We start from the raw sequence: 24,429 nt of genomic DNA, 5'->3' as shown, positions 1-24,429 counted from the left end.
CTCCAAGAGAGCAATGTGCTCAGAGCTCTGCCAGCACAAGAGCTAGCTCCAGGCACAGGAACCTGTTGGATATGCACTGACTTGGTTATTCTGCCTGGGGTGTTGGTTGAGGATTCCTGCTCCAAGATGGCCTACTAGATGCAGCCAGGAGGAACATCTCCCATATTATGTAAAGAGACCTAATATATGACTCACTGGCATCTGTGAAAGAGATGTGGAGAATGGAAGCAACATGGAAAACATATTTCAGGATATCATCCATGAGAACGTCCCCAACTTAGCTAAAGAAGCCAACATTCAAATTTGGGAAATGCAGAGAACCCACACAAAATACTTCACAGGAATATCATCCCAAAGACAGATAATTATCAGATTCTCCAAAGTCAAAATGAAAGAAAATATGTTAAAAGACTCAATGGAATGCTGTCTTCAAGAGACCCATCTCACATGCAGTGACACCCTTAGGCTCAAAATAAAGGGCTAGAGAAAAATCTACCAAGCAAATGGAAAACAGTAAAAAAGCAGGGGTTATAATTCTAACTTCAAGCAAAACAGACTTTAAACCAGAAAAGATAAACAAAGACAAGGAAGGGCATTACATAATGGCAAAGGGTTCAATACAACAAGAAGACCTAAATGTCTTAAATATATGTGTGTGGAACACAAGATCACCCAGATTTATTGATATGGTTTGCTGTGTCCCCACCCAAATTTCATCTTGAATTGTAGTTCTCATAATCCCCATGTGTTGTGGGAGGGACCCGGTGGGAGGTAATTGAATCATGGTGTGGGTTTTTCCCGTGCTGTTGTGATGGTGAATAAGACTCATGAGATCTGATGGTTTTATAAAGGGCAGTTCCTCTGTACACAATATCTTGCCTGCCGCCATGTAAGATGTGCCTTTGCTCCTCCTTTGCCTTGTGCCTTGATCATGAGGCCTCCCCACCCATGTGGAACTGTGAGTCCATTAAACCTCCTTTTCTTTATAAATTACCCAGTCTTGGGTATGTCCTTAGAGCAACATGAGAATGGACTAATACATTTGTAAAGCAAGTTCTTAGAGATCTTCAAAGAGACTCAGTCTCCCACACAATTATAGTGGGAGACTTCAACACCCCATGGACAGTATTAGATAGATTATTAAGGTGGAAAATTGACAAAGATATTCAGAACCTGAAGTTAACACTGGACCAAATAGACCTGATAGACATCTACAGAACTCTCCATCTTAAAACAATAGAATATAGGTTCTTCTCATTGCCACATGGCACATGCTCTAAAATCAACCACATAATTGGATATAAAACAATCCTCAGCAAATGCAAAGTAACTGATTACTACCAAACATACTCTGAGACCATAATGCAATTAAAATAGAATTCAAGACTAAGAAAATTACTCAAAACCATATAATTACCTGAAAATTAAACAACCTAGTCCTGAATGATTTTTGGGTAAATAATGAAATTAAGGCAGTTATATAAAGTCATTAATGCAATAAGAGAGCTTTTTCATCTGTTGCGGGGGGGGGGGCGTGGTGTGGAACTGGCATCAGCTCCTGCCTAAAATTCTACTAGCATTATTAGCAATCTTTCTGAGTTTAGGCTGAATGTCAGCTTGGTTATCTGGATACCCAACTCCACATAAATTTATTGAATGAGTGAAGAAGATCCTAGAATTTTTGTTTTCTTTTTTTCTGTCTAATATACGATTCAGCTGATACATTCTTACAATAACTAGTCTAGCCACTTTTGTAGGAATGAGAGTGAGAAAGAGAGGACTTTCATACTCATTTCAAATGCAATGTGTAATCCTTAGCACAACCAGTGGAGGGGAGATGGGAGCAAAAGTTGGAAGTATCACTTCTATGCTTAAGGTTTAACTAAGATAGGAAATTTGCAGGCTATGTTAAATGCATTGCATGACTGTCAAATACCCATAGTCTCCCATGCTGGAAATTGCCTTTAATAAAAACAGTAGACAGGTATTGGAACTTATCAAGACTCCATCCTTAGCATGTAAGATTTTAATTAGAAAAAGGGGGCTCTTCTGCAAATATGATATACACAAAAGCACTATCTGTAGACAGACCTTTGTCAGGACTTTTAGCTTGCCATATCAAAAAATGTTGGATTTTGACTCGCACTCATGCCCCTTGGCCTAGCTACTTTGTGCATGGCACAACCAGTTCAGCCTTATACAGATGCCCTGGATGGAAATTTTATCCTTTATATTTGAATGAATACTTTTGTTTTGGCCATTAGTAGACACTCAGTAAATTTCTCAGTTGATAGAGTGCCTGCAGCACATGTTTCTAATCATTATTTACTGTTAAATGGCTTTAAAAAGAAATAAGTGTACATATATGACAATATACTTTTCCTTAAGAAGGAAAAGGATTTTGGCCAAAGGGAAAGGATGTTAGCCCAAACCAAGACCTAGAATAACGTAACGTATAGAAATCAAGTACTCACAGTAGACTACAGGTTGAACATTCATCAGCCTTATAGGTGCTGCTGATAAGCCTACAAACAGTTAAGGGTCTTAAATGATCTTTTCACCACATTCAACATGCCTTATCCAGTTTCATGCCTTACATTTTTGGAAGATTATTGAACATTGGGTAAGTTTGAAAAAATAGACAAAAGAGCAAGGGTATTTTCTTTTTTCAGAAAAGGACAAGAACAAAGTAATTGTAAAGAGACAGTAACAACCAGTTTTCAGACTAGTGAAATAACATGGATTCAGCTTCACTAAAGATTAATTCAAATATTAGTAACAGTCATTGGCCATTAGAATTGGTAAAGACTTACTTAGGCTATGCTATCCTTTCTTAAATATTGGATGAATAAATGACCTAGGGAATTAAATATTTAAACAAGTGTATCTCAGGGTTGGTGGTCCCTTAATTCCAGTTGCCTAACATTTTTTCAGTTTCTTCTGGTTTACTGATGAATAATTAGCAGAGAATGGACTATTTAAACCAAGTTATATAAATTTAATGTACTCAATACATTAGGTTATATGGGGTTATCTGTAACTGATTAAGGTCCTAATTCTGCTAAATTAAAAGTCACCAGATAATGAAAAAGACAATGTCCCATTGCTAAGAAGCTGGTTCCTTAAATTGTGCTGTCACTATACTTTATTTTCTAAGATATTATTTGCTATTCAGCTTCTCTTCTAGTTAAGAGTATAATTCTTCTTTTACTAAAACTTTTTAAATACCTGATATTTATATACCCGTTATTATTGGGTACATGCTATGTTTTGATAGAAAAATAGAATATGTAGTGATCAAGTCAGGGATTTAGGATATCTGCCACCTCAAATATTTATCATTTCTTTGTGTTGGGAACATTTCAAGTCCTCCCTTTTAGCTATTTTGAAATATACATTATTGTTAACTATCAGCACCCTATTGTGCTATCAAACATCAGACTGTATATCTTCTATTTGGCTGTGTGTTTGTGCCCATTAACCAACCTGTCTTCATCTCTTCTTTCAACTTCACACCATTCCCAGCCTCTAGTAACTATCATTATACTCTCCACTTCCATGAGATTATGGTAACTCTTAAATATTGGGAACTGGAACTCATGACAGAGTGTTCTTGAATTTTCTTTGTATTCTTTGGAGTTATTTGTTAATGGAAATACTTGTGGTTTTTCTTATCTATGAAGCACTGCTTTCAGATTTTTCTTAAATAGAAATATGTTTGATTACTGTGTTAAAGATTTCATGCTCTTCATATGCAGATAGTCCATTTACTATGCCTTGGAATAACAGAAGCTTTGACATCTTGGGATTATTACTCACTTTTTAAAAAACTAATGCATCATATAATCTCATAGTAGTTCATTAGCTGTTCAGTCACTTGTGGATTTTTAAAAATATATTTGTGTGATGGTCAACACTTCATCCACAAATTATTTAAAATATGTTATCAGGTAATACCAGTGTGTTAAATTATTTTTACTAATAGGACAATATGACAAATTGTAGAATAAACAATTAGCAACTGCTTGGCTGGAGGCAGGTCCTTCCTGTTGTTCTTGTATTAGTATGTAATGAAACTCATTTTCAGTACAGCTTGACTTACAAGAAGAAAGAGTATTGGACAGGGGTGAAGGATGTCCTTAGATCTATGTACAAATTATAGCCCTGCAACCTGGGCAGATCTCTTCATTTCATTCGGCTTTTCTTTGTCCTCTTGCAAAATGGACATGCAAATCCATAGTTACCGTGAGTAGTAAAGTGTATGTTAGGTGTTACAAATATTAAATTTGAGGGTTTTGGGAATATTTTAGATGTTACCCTTCCAGGATGCCTTCCCTGATCTGCCTCATTGATAGGTATAGGTGCCTCTACTCTATCTGCTCTTTACACATGGGGCATATTTTTGTCATAACATCCATCATAATCATTTGCTTTCTTGTCTACCCCAGCTTCACCCTCTATACTGTGAGTTCCTGAAAATCACTGTATTTTCATCTCTGTATTTCTAGATCATCATATAGTGGCTGGTACAAAATAGATGCTTAGATTTTACTGAAAAAAAAATGATTAACAACAAAAGAAGTTGGATAATCTCAATATTTTCTTAAGACAAATACAGTAGTTTCTCCAAGTGTATTTTTTATGAAAGAAATTAGTTTTTCTTTATATCTCCAGTGAAAGTGAAAACATATTTTAAAATTTTACAGTACTTATATTACAGCCTAATGCTACAGTCTGGAAGTACAAGTATCTGTTATATTAGGCTTGGATAAGAAAACACTCAGGAAAGGAATTAGTGTTATGACCTCCAGAAGTATGGAATTAGAAGGTTAGAATGAGGGTGTGGAGGGCATTTGATTATGAATTTTTAAACCAGAGGTCGCTTTAGAAAAATCTACTTAAAATGCATCATGGTTTATTACAGCAAACAAACACCGAACATACGGATCTGCATTGTGATTAACCCAGAGTGGCAGGTCCCTCACAGGCAGCCTTGACTCACGCTGCAAGCCCACCTTCAGGCCATATTCAATACTTGGGTGAATCTTCTTTAGCTGAACAACGACATATGACGGGAAGACACTGGTATTTTGTTAGAATATTTTATGGGGAGAAGGGCAAAGGGCTTTACCTACTATATAGGAAAAATTCACACGATTCTGTGTTATACACTTTGTCTCTTAAAAACCCTCTCAGGCTTCCGTCAGCACACCTCTTCTCTCTTCCCACCAAGCCTCTAACAACCTTCTGTTTATAGGAGCCATACAACTCTGGCTCTAAACTCACGCCGGCCACCCAGTATACTAACAACTGGCAGCTAGCAGACACCACCCATTTAGAAAGCAGTTAAGGAGACTGCGTTGCCGTGGTTTTCAACTTTTATGTCTGTCTCTGAGTTAGAAAAATAATGTACACTGTGATCATGAACACATATATACTCAGGAATATAATTGAAATAAAATGTTTGTAAAATAATTTTTACAAGGGACTTATATTTTTCTCTCCTATTCTAACTCCTTCCTTCTCGTCTCTCCTCTTGTCCTAAAGTATTTAATTTTTTAAAAAAGATACTACTAGTCTGGACCCAGCAGTTTCCCTATATTAGCAGTTTGAAAACATTGTTTTACTATTGTTTGCATGTGGTTCTCAGACTCTCAGTCCACGTCTCAAGCATCTTATCAAGGTGCTTACACCACTACAAACAGGGATTTTGAGCGTGGAGTGGGTAGGGAGGCTGCTTCTACTGTTAAAAAGTAGCATTTAAAAAATATTATTACCTAAGAAACTTGAGAACAGAGGAAATGAGGCTGCCTAATATCGATTATTTAGTGCTTCCTTTGAGATATGCCATTTTTAACCTCTTTGCCCAATTCCTCTTTCCTGGGTCCAGGCAGAAAAGGTCTTTAGCCTTGAAAAGCACTGTGCTTCTCATGTTCCCTAGGGCCACTGGCCTGCTAAGGTTTCTCTTCCTGAAAGGCAAAGCCTTTTTTATTATTAATGTTGCTTTAAATCCCAGCTATACAACCTCTAAAAAGTGGAAAAATGATAAAATATGTGTAAATTCATGTTTAATCTGTCACTTACTCATCACTGAAAACATTCCTCATCTCTTTGACATATGCACAGTTGTCTTCCCTCGAATTCTCAGGAATGTTTTTGCCTGATGCTTATGTAAGTTGTCACAAGCTGTTTCCATATTGGCCATGGGGGATATATTGTTTGTTTGTTTGTTTTTAAACGGAGCATTGCTCTGTTACCCAGGCTGGAGTACGGTGGCACGATCTACCCTCACTGCAACCCCCACTTCCTGGGTTCAAGCGATTCTGCTGCCTAGCATCCCCAGTAGCTGGGATTATAGACACGTGCCACCACGCCCATCTTGTTTTTGTATTTTAGTAGAGACTGGGTTTTACCATGTTGGCCAGGCTGGTCTCAAACTCCTGACCTCGAATGATCTGCCCACATTGGCCTCCCAAAGTGCTGGGATTACAGGCATGAGCCACCATGCCTGGCCAGAGATATATTGTTTAAATGCACCATCAGTCTCACTGCCACCACTCCCTCTACAGGTGGCAGCTGGTTGAGCTTACATTGTAATTTATCATCATTATTAACATATATATGTGTGGATATATGAAGGGCATTATGGGGATTTTACATGAATATGGAGCAGTGTGGTTCATATCTTTAAGGACATTAAAATAAAATTCAATCAGAAGCAGTCACCACATGCAATGCTTAATCATATAATATGGTGACCATTTGCTGATGGTTCGACACCGTATTTCCAAAGCATTAATGCTTTCAAATGACTCAATCAACTTCTGCGAAGTTATGCAAAAACTGCTAAATGCAGAGCCTTTTATGTTTTCCTATTTTTGCTACCAAATTCATTTAATAGAAATAACTCTTTGAGTAAGTGCACTTGCCTACGGTGGAAAACACTTTATTTGGTGGCAGTGTTGAAACAGCCAATATGAATTATAGGCATTTACTGAAATAGAATCAAGAAACCTATTTCCCCCTTCAAAATCAATAGAAAAATTGCTACTTACACTAGGTATTCTTTGTCTTTGTAAAGACAAATGACAGTGCATTCTGTTTCATGGTAGTTGAAACATTTCTCAACTGGCAAAGTTGTTTGGTTCTCTATTTTACCTGTGCAGATAAAAGGATCCTTTTGCATCTCAAAGGCTAGAGGTAATGTTTTTCACAAATAAATAACATACTAAAGTGAATGTTAATTTTTTAAAAATTAGCCTTTTGAAAGAGATAGCACTGAATTTCTGACAGTAAAAATTAATGTTTCTTTATCAAAATCTTAATTAAAGTCTGAAATGGTAGATGTTTGAAAATTCAGGTTATATAGAGAGAATATTTTCCATTCATGAAGTTATCATTATTACTTCATAAAAAACACAAATTTCAGCCTATGGAGACTTTTCTTCTTAGAATTTGAAATGCTTTTATTATTTTTGCATCTTGAATCAGTAATCTTAAAAATTTTATACTTAAAAATTTTCTGTTGGATAATTATTAAATATTTTGCTGTCACAATAAAATTTTACCATGTATAGATGTTGTCATGGTTCCTTATTAGCGCTACTGAAAATATATATGTATAATTTCTCTTATTTAATAAAAGCACATTTATTGTTTGTTTATGAGTATGTGCAAAAATTAGGCAAACAATGGAATCCCGTTGATCTGCTCATATTAAAATGCATTTAAATGGGAACATGTATGAGTACATAACAGTGACTAGTCGGTACTGGGAGCTATCAGAGATTCGCTGAAGTTCAAACAAGTAGTAACCTTTCATATCTTAATTCTTCCCTAAATTGTTTGCATCCTAAGAAAATATCAAAAAAATAGCAAGTACACAGATTTAGTATTTCACCAGTGACTTCCAGAGAGCTAGAAACAGGATTTATGAAGAATCCACGTTATGATTTTCATTATTCAATAGCTAATGTTACCTGGATAAATACATTATAACTGTTGTATTATTGCTTACTACTGACTGGATTTCTTCATTATACTCCTGGGCATCATGAACTGAAAAAACTATAGAAATGACAGCAATATCATCTGATTAACAATGGGCAGATCAGTCCTGGTACACAATGCTTTATACATGAGGCCAAAAATGACTTTGGATTAAGAATATTTTAGTAAAACTTCTACATCTAAAAGGAGCAGGAAGAATGCACACACTTTAATCATCTTCAAAAGACCAGTTTAGCTAATATCAATATATATTTAGAGGTTGTTGTAATTTCTGTTTTTTCTGTAGCTGTTCAATTGTCCTGTGCAAAGCAAAAATAAACCAAGTATGTGGTCAAGAGTAGTGGGCATTCACATTCAGACAATTTGTGTATTCTTATAAATGTGTTTAATTACAACTGCTTCAAAAGAATCCCAGATTTTCAAAAGTTTATTTTAAGTTTGGAGACTAGACAAGGTCATACTGGTTTTACATCCTACGTGATATAAGTATATATACAAAGAAAAAAACAACATTGGAATATTACACAGCTTGAAGGTTTGCAAAGGTTATTTGTGTCTTAGTTATTTCTGTACTTAATGACACATCTGACGCATTGAGTATTATATTTCATAATTTGTTGACTAGCAAAGATACAATCATTAGTAATCCAAGTCTTCAAAATTCACATCAAACTTTATGAAGTCATTCAGAAAGAGAAAGTCAACCCTAAAATTAAAATTGGCAACTATGATAAATACTTTCAAAAGGATGTAGACAAAATGGACATGTTTAAAAGTTTAGTTTCATTAATTGTAAAACTAGCACGTTATAGTTACTCAATATAATGAAGACTAGGTGATTCTTATGTGTATTCTACTTATAGTATTTTATTGGTTTTAGCGTGAATTTAAATAGAATAAATTTACTTCACTTTGATGTCACTGACATGAATGACACAAAAGTTACTTCATAATACTACTTTACAATAATTTTCAACATTTCCATATGTTGGAATCCCTTTGCTGTCATCAATTTTGGGTGTCATGGGACAATAGGTATCCTGTTGGACATGATGTACTGTGAAGAGCATATAAAGCAGAGAGAAAACGAAAAAGCAAGAGAAACTCATTTCAGTGTGTTTTCTAAAAGGAAACAAATATAATTTTAATCAACTTCCTGGAAAATATTTTTAAAACAGGTAACAATAGAAAAAATTATAAAACATCATATGAAACTAGAAGTAATTTTGGAAAAGTAAATCATCATAAAGGATAAGTAATAATCTTAAAAATATACTCTTAAGAATGCATGTAATTTGCAAAGGAAAATGGCTAGATATTTGATGGGACAGTAAACCTTGAAAGAAATTGGCTAAAGAGTAAGTGTGTGTATATTTCTGAACCTAAGTAATTATCTGTCACATAACTTTAAAATTTAGCCAGTTACAAATATTTTAGAATCCTAACTTTAAAGTTATCTAAAAAAGGCAATATGGAGGAAATTGCAATTTTGTTTTTGAAAGATGTTGAAAACTGATTACCATTTCAGAGGCTTCAAATTCATAATTTCATAATAAGAACAAGAAATACAAAGCATATGGGCAAGGAATCAACATGTGACCAGACAGTCCCCTTAGACCAACTAATTTCGCTCTTATTAAAAATGCCAGTACGATTGACTTTCTCTTTAAATTCTTCTCTATTATTGAAGACCACTCCATATATACATCATTAAGAAATGCTGTTAACACATGGACAGACAAGACAGTAACAGTCTAGTGGCTTTTGTTATGCAGCACAAATATTAAAGGAAAAAAATAGTGTTGTGTAGGATCTTAACATTTCGTACACATACCATCCTTTCTTTTCCAAGACACTTAATTTAAAACTCCAATAATTCTGTCTAAGCCTTATAAAATAAATACTTGTAAAGCTTATAAATTAGATGTTGAAGACTTTTATGGAGGCAGTGTGAACTTTAATTTGAGAGACATGTCAATGAAACCTCCAGTATCAATAATAAATTGTTACAATAATTGTTTATTTTTTCAGGATCTTTGAAGCAAAATAAATAGAAATCAATTTTCATTTTGAAAATGGTTTACTACTTTGTCATTAGCAAACACTTTGTTTCTCACAAATAACTCCACCTGTGCTTTCCTGGGAAACTACCACCAGTTTCAAATCTCAATAAGATGTTAGTTTCACAGGAAATGTGGAGATGAACAAAGAAATGATGAGTATGCTTGGCCAAGGTATGCAGCACTATATTAATGTTTCTTTGCTAAATTTTTATAAAATAAACAAATAATGAGTCTGTTTTTAAAAGTAAACATAAGAATATGTAATTACCATCTAAATGAAGATTTAAATTTAAAGAAACATAATATATATATTTTTTGTTCCTTTGTGCAAACTGAGAGTACGGGATTCTTTATGAAGGAAGTATTTGGAAATTAAATAGTGATGGCTTCCTTCAAAAATAAAACTGCAGATTTAATTAATGGATATTAAATACAGATCAATCTACTGATACGCAGTCATGTTATATATATATGAGTAAACATGACACTTCTTTTAGGCAACTAATAGGAAATTCAGTTAGGAAAAAAGCATTGAATTATTCAGGTAATACACAATATAAAGAATATAGAATAGAACCAAAAGAAAAAGAAGTCACATAATGTCTTATTAGAAATAATGAAAGTAAAATGAGAATTATAATGTCAGTACTGCATGTTACATATTCTTCTTTAAAATTTTGTAATAAACATTGACAGTGTTTGGTAGGCACAGGGAAACAGGATAATGTAGAGTCATTACAGAAGAAAAAAACTTATTGCTAACATTGCAGTATTCCTTTTATCAGAATTAGGTGAGTATTGGTTGTAAAAGCTCTATCAACTGTTGCTCTTATTTGATAACTTTGAGATTTTTTTTACTCTTGCTATAAAAAGAAGGCTACTTTCTTTCCCTAATATATTTCTACCAATGTAAATAATTCAGGAAACAATGAGAAAAGTAATTCACACTTAATGTGATGTTACTTAAGCGATTTGACCAATAAAAAAATCAAATTAAATCATTGAAAAGGCAGGCTTAGACCCCCTTAAAAACACAGTTAGTTGCCTACCATAATTTGAGTACTTTTTCATGAAAAAAGAAAAAGAAAAACATTCAGTTTCCTACAGATTTTGCACAGTTCATTCCATGGAGATACTTTTAGGGAAATAGGGAAGAGGGTTGTGAAATGTAGCCTCTCCTCATTCCTCCTCTGTGCAGCCCAGCAGCTCTGACCGCAATGTGATCCTCCCATACCAGGACCAAGGAAGGATTCTTATGTGTCGTGCATAGATGGGAGGGTCGATGACGTTTTTTCTGTGAGTGTCATTGTCAAAATTGCCCTGGAAGACCTAACAAAGAAGAGCAGAAAATGTCAGTCATATAACCTTTTTTCTTTGAAATTATTTTTATGTTCCTGTTTGGAACATTTTCCCCAAACATGATATTTGATAACTATTCATTTTCTTTTCTTCAAACTATATTGCAGCTTCTTTTTAATAATAATTATTTTAAACTAAATGGTCAATTAATGTTTAAAGAGTTAAACCTTGATTGTTTAATGCAGGAATTCATAGATCTGTCATTTTCCGCTGCTTGTTTCTCTCAATTAAAAAAATGCAACAGGTATTCATTTTTTGCTTATGTCACAGGCTGAACATTAGTCAGGTAGTTTGCTGAAGATGCTCTCTTCCAAGGAGTGACTCAGAGATCCAAGCAGCTTGCAAAGTACAGCTGTCATTTGGAGCATGTGGCCTCCACATTCACAAGGGGCATGGGGAGGGGAGAGTTAGCAGACTATGCAGGGTGTTTAAGAGAACAAGTATGGAAGCAGCTTATATTACTTCTATATTTATCTGTTTCACCCTACCTAATTATATGACTCCAGCCTAACAGCAAAGGAGGCTGGGCACTGGAAAGAAGCAGAAGGCTATCTGGTGAGCACTAACAGCCTCTATCACAGTGCCTTTTGCCCACTTCTTCTCACATACAGAATAAAATTAGCCCATCTCCAAATGAGACAACACAATCAATGCTGTTTTTGAACTGTTTTTTTCTTCTTTTTTGGCTTCATCCATTAATTCCTGGATCCATACAATACTATTGGGATAAATGTGAGTTACAATATCCTGACACTTTGCATAGAATGTCTGTTCTTCTTTGGTAAAAATGCTTTTCTTTTTTGTTTTTTGGAGCTTTTCTATTGCCACATGCTCTTCCCTAAAAGACTTTCATAATAACTTGGACAAATGTCTGCTTCAGAAAACAAAACAAATTTAAAACACTGGGACCACGATAGGAATGGCATTAAATTATAAATTATGTTGGGGTAAACTGAGGTATTTACATGTTTTAGTCTTTATCTGAAGAATTTTATCCTTCTTTTTCTTATAGATTCTGAACATTTCTTATTAAAGTTATTTCTAACTATTTTATATCTATATTTTTTAAAATTTAGATTTAGTTTAGATTTTTAAATTTAGTTTAACTTTTTAGAGTAAAAATCTCTTCAAGACTTTCTGTTTTTACTTTATGAATCATCTTATAATTAGAAGATAATTTTCTTTCTTGTTTGACATCAAATTTCTTTTCTTATTTGGCATCAAAACATAACTATGTGGCCAAAGAGACACCTGAAAATAAAATCCCTGAAAAATAAAATCTGAAAAGAAAACAAAAAACAACCAAACTTCATCATCACATGACAGAATACTTAACCCACATCTTTCAGCATTCAGAAATTAAAGAAAATGTTTTAAAAGCCTTCTAGACTAGTCTTATCTGGTCACAAATGTTCTCCTGGAAAGAAAAAATCATATTCTCCTCAAAAGCATTAGGCAGTATGGCACTGATTAACAGAAGCAATAGACAAGACCGAAAAGTCTCTCTGCTGGTTCTGCTGGCATATCTAAGTACAAGTTCATTTAGCAGGCATTTTATGCTTAGTAACGCCCTGTCCTGCAGGCAGGAATAACTCATTCTGGACTGAAATGTGCTACTACTGTGTAACAATGTCTCCGTTAGCAAAAGCTCACGGAGGTACCGGACATACCATAAACACTGGCCAAAAATCTTGAGAGGCTGTTGCTACTGCAACAGCAGAAAATAAGCTCTGGTTTACTGACATCTTATCTGACATATGAGGTTGGATTCAAATGTTTCACTGAGGCTATGGTATTACAATTTAATATGGAATCTAAAATCCAATTTTGTAGCCCTGCTAGTGAACTTAATGTATATCTTTGGGATAATAGAGTTTAAATTCATTAACTTTCATTGCAAGATGTATAACAGCCCAAAATATAGTTTTATACCACTTCTTGGGAAGGAAATACAGAAAGAAACAATTTTCTCTTAAGTGTCTGCTCTCCAGCACAGGTTTTGATAGGAATTATCAACCCAGAAAGTATTAGTTGAATTATTAATTATACTCATTTCTTTATAATGAAGAATACAGACAGAGAAACTATATCATCTCTGAAACTGAAAACAGCTATGAAATTTCTGATTTAGTATGTGAAAGTCATGGATATTTTCATGTTCACTTAAAAAAAAAGTGCAGTTTCATGAAACAGGATGATTTATAAAACAATAACGTTCATAGAAAAACAGCCGAAATCTATACTGGAGTCACCCAATTCACAGCCTCAAAGTACTGAAAATACATTTCTGTTTTCAGAAGCCTCTCAGTAATGACACAGTACAGAACACAAAGCACCCACTTGCTAATTCCAGGATGATATTTTGTACTTGTTGTGTAAACACGTGGCACATGTGCTGTTTTCTTATCTCCAGCACTAGGAAGCCCCTGCCTAAGAATGCTACCTAAATATTTCACCTTGCAAAGGAATGCAAACACAGTATTTTTAGTTAACTTCATAAAATCTCTAAGATTTCTAGAAAGTGCTTTCACAGGCACATTTTAGAGACATAAGCATCTGAACTAAAACTGAAGTCTGAAAAGACTGATGGAGAACATTAAATCTCTATATAGGAGTGAAAATATTTTACATGAGAAAGACACAGTTTGATTTGAATTTTTTAGAAAAACTATGCACAAGTTTCAGTTCAGGGAGGAGGCTAATTAGCTGATGACAAATTTGCTGATATATTCAAACATGATAATGCTTAGAGGTCTTTTTCTAACATATGCTTTTTCTAACATATGGGGTCTTGATTAAAAAAAACACTAAAGGTACTTTGCAGAAGCTTCCATAATTACAACCTAAGAGAAGATAAGAGAAAGAAAAATACAATTCCCTCAATGTAGCTATCTTGAATTTTTTTTCTAAGGTTAACTCTCTTGTGATGCTGGTTGAAAATACAAATCAGATTCTTGGGAGGATTCAAATCTCAGCATGGAGAGAATATCAGATAAAATAAAACAATAAAATCTTGCTTCTAGCAGAATTAATATATTTTTTGTAAGACGAGCTACTATTCTTTGTTAGGGACCACTATCTATTCAGGCCAGTATAGACATCATAAATAGGAGGCCTCCAGGGATCATGGAACAAAGCAACATTATTCTCCACGATGTAGTCAGAGAGGTGGGGCAAATTTCAGTTTCTTTTAGTAGTCATGGAATAGGACCCTAAATATCACAGAATCCCTTGGGGATTTCTTGCACATATGATTTCTTTAGAAAATCGTCTAGTTTGTAAAAATGTGCTTCTTTTCAGTTATCCTAAACTGATGAAAAGTTTTAAAGAGATTCCCATTCTTCTAACTTTTTGGAATTTTTGTTCACATCATTCAAATAGCAAGTGGTTCTAAGCACTTTTAGATAGATTCCCTATGGCTAAACATCAGTATTTTACATCAGTATTAAACATCAGCATTTTAGTAAGATTTCAAGTGACTATCACTTCATCCCTCTGGGCTTTTGATGCCCCCTTATAGATTTCATTATTTTTCTTCTGCTATTTGGAGACTATAGTTGAACTGCATCTGGGATTTCAAATATTGTAGAAATACAAAGGTTGAATGAGACTTTCTAAAGTTTTTTCTATTGATTGTATTTTCTTTGTTTATGGTATGAAGCATACCATTGACCTTACTGACTGTATCTGTACACTGAACTGCTGTTCTTAAGGGATAGAAGACAAAGGTAAAGATCCATTTTCCTGGGGCAGTATGTATGTGTGTGTGTGTGCAGAGGTGCTGGACTGAAAGAAAGCTCAGAATTCTTTATTTAACACACATAATTTCAATCCTTTGTGCTTTCATCCAGAGAGCTTATGGAGAAGTGAAATAAGACAGTCTTTGGTAGCTCTGATGCTCAGAAACCCTGTTTCTATCTAATTCTACCCATATAATGAAAGAATCTGAGATTTGGAAGAGAACTCAGAGATCTGCTATCAATAACTCTTCCCTCTAATATTTCTGACATGGAACTTTCAGCCTATCCATGGCATGCCTCAATACAACAGGATGAGTATGTATTTAGACAGTTTGAAAGTCTTTTTATAAGGCTAAAATGTATATATCTCACTTCAGTCTACTGAATCTAATGCTTAATTCTCAATGAAAATAGAACAAACTTAGCTTATCAAGAGAACTTTTGACATACTTAACAATAATTGACACAAACCTCTCAAAAACTCAGCTTCAGTGCTCTAGGCTAAACATTCATGGTTCCTTAAAAAGTTCTTCATGTTGCATGATTTTCAGACCTGTAATCTTGATTGCATTCCATTGGGTAACATTTGCTTGAACTATGGCTCAATGAAAGTGTGGTATTTATTGTGACACAGAATATAGACATACTGTGAATAACTCAAAAGATAGAGTGCACCTTTGTTGTAGATACAGTATTTCTATCAATGCAGTGTAAAATGTAGAATAATTATATTGCATTTCGGGTTATAGTTGATTGATTTATGGTCAAGTAGATTTTTGATATTTTAATAATTTCTCCTCAGTGAGGGTTTTCCAATTTTTTTACTTGTATCTATTTTATAAAGCAACCATTTATATATTATATAAGTATATAATTCTGATTTTTGTGGGTGACATAAGGGACAGATGCTTATTAATTTATAGTTCAGGATCATAAAATTTATTTTTATATACTTAGTGTCAACATTACTTGAATTTTTTTGACTGTCAAAAATTTCAGAGTTACAACTTGAATCAACGCTTTAAGTGATGTAAAGTCTTATGAACATTTTCACGGAATTAGTATTCATGAATCATGTCAAACATAACATTTTTCCATTTGAATAGTTTGGGAAAGAGCCTTCATTGTTTCTAATTCTACAGCTAGGTTGTCAGTAATATTTTAGGCTAATCTAAAATTTATGTTCTACTTTGCCCTAAATGCAAGCATTTCAAAAATCAATTTTTAAAATTAAAAAGTAAAAAATATTAAAATATGTAGAAAATTATTTTTAAACATTTCAGTCAGTGGTATAAATCTATACCATATTAAACAAATCTTATTAGAAGCTTTGCATTTATGAAACTTCTATGAGTGATTGGCTATAAAAAGTCTGAAACCGAAGTTTAATTCTTTTAGCCAAAATAGACTGCAGCTATCATTCAGTGAATTCAATTTTCTAGGAAAATTTACCAGCATCCTGAAACCATTTCATGATTGAATGGCCAGTATATTATTCTTGATGTTTTTCTCTGCAATCAATTCCACTAAACCAATGAAACTCTGTAACAAAATTAGCCTCAATATGAGTACATTCTTCTAGATGTAATAAGGAAACAAGAAATTCATTTCCAGGTAAATTTCAATATTCTAGAAAATATTTCTTTGGAAAATAGTGATATTGAAAATTATATTCTAAGAGAGTCACCCAAAAAGTAGGGGTTTCTGTTGGAACCAATAGACTGTGTTAACACGTGTCTCCATTGATCATCAGCCTGCAGAATGAACTGGGGGGTCGGTTTTCACTAGAGGGCATCCCAACAACACTACAGCACAAATTGTCATCAACAGAAAGGAATAAAGAGCTGCCACAGTGTCTTCCATCCCATAGCATCCTGAGTAGAACCATTACCCTCCAAATCTGCAAATGAAATAAGGTCATAGCTAACCGAAACAATCTATCAGGAGGTGAAAGTCAAATGGAAAAAAATTCAACCAAAATGTATACATAGGACCTTAAAGTAGAGCCAAAGACAAGGATAAAGTTACATGTCCCAATTTGTGAAAATATAATGTGTGTAATCTATAGATAAGAGATCGAATGTGAAGAGGACTTGTTTTCATATCAACCACTAACTATAACATATTAGATAATCACTTTATTTTTCTGTATCCAAAAGGAATTGATCATCTTGTCTTCTTTGCAAGAAACACATATCTAGACATATCTTAATCTTGAGTTTGCTTGTGTGTACTATCTTGAAGTAAATTGCTGACCATCAAATCTTTGCTCTGTTGAACAGTTCTTCTGCAGAGTTTAGGATGTGTCAAATCCAGTGTAGGCATAGCGTTTACAGACACATGTCATTCCAGTGATCAGTGTACAGGCTACAAAACCGTGTGTAACAGGAGTGTGTATTAGATGTTAACCTTACCCAAGGAGGAGTCTGTTCTTTGCCCTCAGCTCCTTGAAGGTAATTTCTAAGCCCTTGGAATGGCCTGTCTGAGGAGAGTGTTTTTGTTTCCCAGGGGGCCTTGGGCCACACCAGATAGCCCATGCTAACATTGTGGTTACAGTGGGGTCTTCAGGTCAGCTTGACCACTGAAAGGGTGGAAACTAAGGTTAGCCACACAGATGGTCAACCATGTCTAAATGTCGGAGCTTCCATAAAAACTCTGAATACCAAGGCTAATGTGAGCTTCCTAGTTCGCAATACTCTGGGCTTATTGTCACATAACATGGCTGAGAGAACTTAGTACTCTCCAGAAGTCTCCAAGACAACTGAAAGCTTATGCCTGGACCCTCCTGGACTCTGCCCCATATGCCTCTTCCCTTTGATGATCTGTATCCATATCCTTTCATCGTGATAAACTATAACTGTGAGTATGATAATTTTAATTGTGTTTGTGAGTTTTTCTATTGAATTATCAAACCAGAGAATGATCTTGGGGAACTGAGAATGTGCAATTGATGTCAAAAGTCAGGGTGGGTTTGGGGAATCCTGAACTTCGCAATGAGTAATTGGTGTTGAAAGGCTACAGGTTTCATCTAAGTTTTGTTGTCTGAAACACTGACAGTTGGAAAAGGAACCTCAATTGTCTGAAAGGGTTGTATCTACAACTTCCCCAACATCATGCGCCAGCTTGTGACAGACATTCAGGCTTTAAAGTTAATTGTGAACTTACTTTCTATTCTGATTCTTTGACTAAATCCTGAAAGGACAGTCCATTGAAATTTAATTATTTTGACTCATGAGTATCCTTTCTAAACCTTCTACTGTTAGGTTCTACTCCCTCTATTTTACTTGCTCTTCTTATTTTCAATTTCTGAATGATATTTATTCTCATGGGCATAAACCTAATAAGCATATCAAACAACTGGTGTTACTCGTCCTCTTGCATATTTCAGTAACAAAAAATTCAACTTCTTTGTTCTCCTGTATTTCTTTAATATCATTTCCATAAAAGCTTACAGGTCCTTTGAGAAATACTACTTTGTCTATCTACTTGGGATTCTTTTGAAATCCCTTAAGAAACTGCAGTCAGATTTTCTGAAAGGTATTGTGCATGGTCAGAGATATAATAATTCTGCACCATAATTCATATTGGATATTAATTTTTATCTATATCCCTTTTAAAATGATGTTTTGTTCCATAAACCCTTTGAAAAATCTAGACCCTGTTTGCTTCAGAGATTTCTTTGTTTCTCAAGATTTCTCCGTGAAATTACTTGAGGCTTTCAAATTGCCTATTTAACTTCAAAAATCTAATTATAGAACATTTTTGTTTGATGGGAGAAGTGAAAAACAAAACATGGGGACAGGTTCCATAGTCTTTCTTTCACCAGGGCATGATTCATTTTAAACCATTAAAATGAATATATGGGTTCTCTAAAAAAATCATTTCTATTCCCATTGTTGCTCTCAAGAAATTTCTTGTGGCTCTAAAGTTTGCTTTCTATTGTAATTATGTAAAAAAGTAGATTTTTGGCTTCAAGAAATACTACATTTCACTGAACTAATCTGGCTTTGCTTCATGTTCCTAGTGTATATAAATCTCTAATTATATCCCAAGAAATTCTTTACTACACCACAAATTTGATGTTCACTTACAATTCCTGTAGCATGATTTGCACTCTACTGCTCCTTCTGTTAGATTTTTTTTTTTTCTGAAAATGCACCAATGAAAGATTCCAATAATAATTGGCCAAAAGATAGGCAAATGTGTTTTTTTCCCTACCCTGGCAATAAAAGTCCACATTTCTGGCCCTTCATTGCTTCTTAAATTGCCAGATTCTCTTTGGTTTCCATGTAGTTGACCTGAAAGCTGGTTGAGGAACATAATTCTTCATTGGGAAAGACAGCTGTGTGATAGCTTTCTAAAATTCATTCTTTCTTAGATCCTCTGGAATTTGAGAGTATGGGAAAAGAGGAGAAAATAGCACATTTTAATAGTATTTTTTAGAACATTTAACTTCTGACTTTGCATAGAAGAGTTCAACTGTTCCTAAAAAGATGTGGAATTAGGGGGTCCTATTCTCCCCAGTAATATCAACTTGTCTATTGCTGGCAAGCTGGCGTAGGTAATACTTGTGATTCCCTAGTGCACTGTGACAGTGACAAGTTGAGCTAAGACTTGCCAACATCCTACTCAGCCAGATGAGAGACAAAAGGGACTGGGGACAGAGTGGCCATCTTCATTCATTGTATGGACTGTTTTCTTACATAACCTTGGCTTTAAGAAGCAGAGAGCTGGTAGCTCTTTAGAAAGAGCCCAAAGAGGCTCACTAAGTTTATGTTACCTTTTGTTATTAGGTCTTGACCTTGAGAAAAAGACGTAGTGAAAAATCAAAGCAAAAGAGTCCATCCTCCTTGACTGTTACCTTCCTTTCCCCAAGCTTACTGGCATTTAGAATGCAGAACCTAAAAGCCAGTAGGTAGGATACACCACCATATTTAACTTCTTTTATGATGAAAGTCTCCTTAAATAATAAGAGTATCTTAGGAAATATATCACATAGGATGATTGCCTATAAAGATTTATGAAACATAAAATATGCCATTCTAAACTGTGGCTATATATTTAAACTATCTGCCTTCCACTACTCAGATTTTGACTGCCATAAGAAATATTCCTACAGAAAAAGTAGAATTGAGAAATCATCTGCTTTTCAAAGACATCTCCAGGAGGTGTTACCAGGAATAGTCAGAAAGTAAAGGCATCTACTTTTTTCTTTTTAGTCGAACACAAGAAATGTAGAAATGCCTTTCCTCTTTTCTATAAAAGTACAGAGCAACTCGCCTCTCTATTGAGTTCAAAGCTCATCTCTCAAACTCTCATCCTAAATCACACTAGGTATTTTCCATCTCATCAGAACAATTTGAGACTTTACCCCTGACTCTACCCTTCATGGTAGGTATATAAATGATGTGGCAGTAGAATTGGTGTGTTTTGGTAATTCTTGCCATATTAGGAGACTTTTCCTCACTTCGAGTCTCATTGAAGAGTTTCACCCTTTCACCCTATCCTTGTCAGAAATGACTTAATATTGAGCTCTATGTATGAACACAGAAGTGATTTAAGCACTCAGTCATGTGATTTCTAAGCCAGACTGGTGATGAGGAGAAAAGAGTATTAGGGAGTGAGAGAAGACAATCCTGGAGATGGATGCAGAGGTAGCAAAGTGGAATTGTACAGCTGAAGCAGGGTGCCTAGGTGTGAGTGTAAGTGTATATTGCCTAGGCACAGAAAGTAGTCATTCTCCTTTATCCTCTCTCCTGAGTATCCTTAGTAGACCATCGTCCAGCTGCAAGACATAGAAGATCTTAGCTGGAAACAAGATTGCAAGAGAAATATTTGGAATATACTTACACTAAAGAATGTATCATTTATCTAAATTGAAATTTAACTAGGTGTCGGTATTTTTATTTGCCAAATCTGGCAACACTATATGAAGAACATGAGGAACGCCAGATCTAAGCTGAGCAGTCACTAACTCTTCTTTGGGATAAGCTAAATTTTGGGTCTTTTCTTAAGGAGTTGAGGGTATATTATTATTAAAATACACTTGATCTCAGAAGGGAATATTAAACTTTGCTATTACTTATGGCTATTGAAGTATTACCAAAAGGAAGAAAAGAAATAAAAGTGTAATTTTGTTATATAAAAGTTATATTATTTTCACTCATATATGAGGAATGTCTTCCTTTAATTATTATTAAGTATCAGACATTTCATTTATCTGTTCAAAATTGATTTTGTTTCTAATTTTATTGGAAATAAGGAAATTAGTTCTTATGTTGTTTTCTGAGTTTGGTCCTCTGCTCACAGCTTCAGAAAAACTGAGAGGAATGCCTCTTCACACAGGTATAATCACTGAATCCGTCTTTTGTTAAAGTTATTTTTTGATCAGTTTTGTGTCTCAAATTACGCCAGAAACTTTTTGATGATGACAAATGGGTTCCACCCTCTTTAATAAGTGTCCCCAGAGGGCTTATTACAGGTTTATTTGTCCCAAGAGTGCTCTATACATATTAACACAGTTTCTCTTTGAGATTCAACCAAAGGAACTACATAAAAATCACTGCCAAATGATTAACTTTATAAGGTGTGGCAGATTCAGAAATCTTTTTATAGTTTCCCATAAACATGGACATATGACAGGTATCATTTATTCTTTTTCAGATTTAAACTGTGAAAAAGTAGAAAAATACTGCCACATTAATTAAGTCATTGTGAAAGTGTTAAAGGGGAGACTTAATTGCTAAACATATTGCAGCTGATGGTGTGATGGTGGATAGTAAAAATGGCATATGTATCATGCAAAACTAATGTCCTTGAGCATTTTTTAGCATATAATAAACAATCAAAATATTAGTTGTTTGGTGATTATTTAGAAATAAAATGGGTTCAAATTTTTGCTGTAGTCTAATTGATGTAGTTTGGATATTTGTCCCCTCCAAATCTCATGTCAAAATGCGATCCTCAATGTTGGAGGTATAGCCTAGATGGAGGTGTCTGGGTCATGGGGGCAGATCCCTTACATATGGCTTGGTGCCCTCCCTATTGTATTGAATGAGTTCTTGTTCTATTAGTTCACAGGAGTGTTGGTTGTTAAAAAATAATGTGGCATCTTCTCCTCTCTCTCGTGCTCCCTCTTCGACTTCCGCCATGAGTAATAAAAGCTTCCAGATGCCTCACCAGAAACCATGCAGATTCTGTTGCCATTCTTGCACAGCCTGCAGAACCATGAGCCAAATAAACCTCGTTTCTTTGCAAATGACCCAGTCTTAGGCATTCCTTAATAGTAATACAAAACAGATTAACACCACTAGTAATGGTTAATGCATACTTCAACGATCAAAATAATGACATAGTTTCTGTAATACTTAGATTGATCAAGTACTTGTTTTCCTAGTAGGAAAGAAAACGATCAGATTCACCTAAAATAACATCATAGTTTGTTCTATTAAAAATACTAATTTTCTCTCAGGTAACATCTCCTGCTTTCGTCAGGCTCATCACTACCTCTTAATGAATGACAACTTCACTGAATTTTAAACGATTTATTAAAGTTTGATAGCCTTGATCATTCTACTGGGGAGCTAATCACTAATCAATACTTTTAATATGTTAGCATTTTTAATCAATGCATAGAGTTACAGTTGGGCTAACACTTGATGATTTTTCACAGTAGTAGTATAAGAATGACCTAAATTAAAGCATGAGTAATTTTTTTCATTGTGAAATATTGTCATTATGCAATTAGGTCTATTAATAAATAAGTCACACATAAACATGAGATATTCAGAATTTTAAGTGTACACAATTTTAGAGATTTCTGATGAGTGATGGAAAATTGAGAAGATAACAATAAGAAGATTTTAACTTTTTTGGCATTTGAGCACTGGGAAAGGTAAGGTAATAAATCATGTAACAACATTTTTATTATTTTTCATTTATAAATATTTTACTTTGATAGTTCTGCTATGTAACATATTCCTTGTGTTTTTCACACTTTTTTTTTTCATTTTTGTGGGAACATGTGCTAACTAGAAAAACTATATTGTTTCAAATTTTAAGGGAGTTTATCAAACTCCCTGAAAATGTAACTCTGAGTTTTGGAGACAAAAGATAATTAGCAAGAAAAACAGTAAACATATATTTTCTCATTATCATCGTATTATCCTGACTTTTTTCTTCTTTCTCCATAAATTTATTGAGAATGATGTTTCATAGCATCTGTACTAGGTGGTTAGCTATCATTAAATAACCATCATAGCAGTAGGGATATTCTTCCTACTCCTTGCCCCCAACCCACCCTAATATTGGTGAATTTTATGAATTTTCTGCCTGATGTATATTTATTTCTACCACCTAATTGTTGTTAAACAGAATTCTGTTTTTGCTCTTTTATTTTTTAATGATGAAGGTTAAAACACCCAAATGCCATCAAGAAAAGTAAATGCTTCACTGACCAAAATTAACTGCATATTTTACATCGACAGTATTTAATATTAGAAAATGTGAAATAATGTACAAAGGATTTTCTTTGAAATCTCACAATTAATCCTTAAAGAAGGACAACTGGCTTTCCATTGATATTTCCAAATAAACTGAATGACTTCTTAAAATCACTGAGTTCCTTCAGACAGAACGGTTTCTGGTTGTTCCTGCGCTAATGAGTCACTCTGGTTTGTCTTTTATTTTCAGCATGTAGCTAGTTGTTCCATTCTATAGTTGCACTTACATTGGGCGCTAGCCCTCTCTCTGATCATCTCTATCCCATAAGCCCCATCTCCTGTTCTCTCCTTCCTTCCTGCTCTTAAATCCTTCTTTACCCTAGATCTGAGAACAAATATCTTTGGGCAGGTAGGACACTTGCAGCTTATGTTAAACATGGAAATGGAAGCATAATACTTTTTGTAGGAGACCCAGGGCTATTTGCTCGTGGACTTGCATCCATTTTTCTGTCTTGTTTTTGACCCCAGGCCTCCACTTCACAACTGATTCTGATAAGTGGGTCCCTATTATGTTCTCTGTGTACCTCAACAACTGCTATCACACTACTCATTGATGACAATATGCTGCTTTCTGAATTCAGTTTATTTAACTAGATTGTCCTTTCCCAACGCAGCAGGCAGACCTAGGTCTGCAAACTGCATTCACTTTGCTAAATCAATTGTTCTATACTCAGATATTTCCTGATATATTTCATTCTTGGTCAGAGGCCTTAGCAAAATTGACAAGCATCCCATTCTATTTTGGGCATACCAGCA

General features: G+C 34.5%; 1 protein-coding gene across 2 annotated transcripts in view; it reads right to left on the bottom strand.

Moving 5' to 3' along the window:
* Nucleotides 1–8,419: 8,419 nt before the first annotated feature.
* The window catches only part of EDIL3 (EGF-like repeats and discoidin I-like domains 3), a 481,624-nt gene continuing 465,614 nt past the window's right edge, over nt 8,420–24,429 (bottom strand). For both annotated transcript variants that reach the window (XM_011996455.1, XM_011996456.1), the window contains one exon: nt 8,420–11,402. In XM_011996455.1, the coding sequence (XP_011851845.1) occupies nt 11,253–11,402 (150 nt within the window). In that variant the 3' untranslated portion in view covers nt 8,420–11,252. The remainder of the gene's footprint in view (nt 11,403–24,429) is intronic.

The sequence above is a fragment of the Mandrillus leucophaeus genome, unplaced genomic scaffold (genome assembly GCF_000951045.1).
Source record: "Mandrillus leucophaeus isolate KB7577 unplaced genomic scaffold, Mleu.le_1.0 Scaffold515, whole genome shotgun sequence".
In the NCBI taxonomy this organism is placed as follows: domain Eukaryota; kingdom Metazoa; phylum Chordata; class Mammalia; order Primates; family Cercopithecidae; genus Mandrillus; species Mandrillus leucophaeus.
The sequence above is the reverse complement of the archived record's forward strand: the minus strand, read 5'-3'. Positions and strand labels throughout refer to the sequence as shown.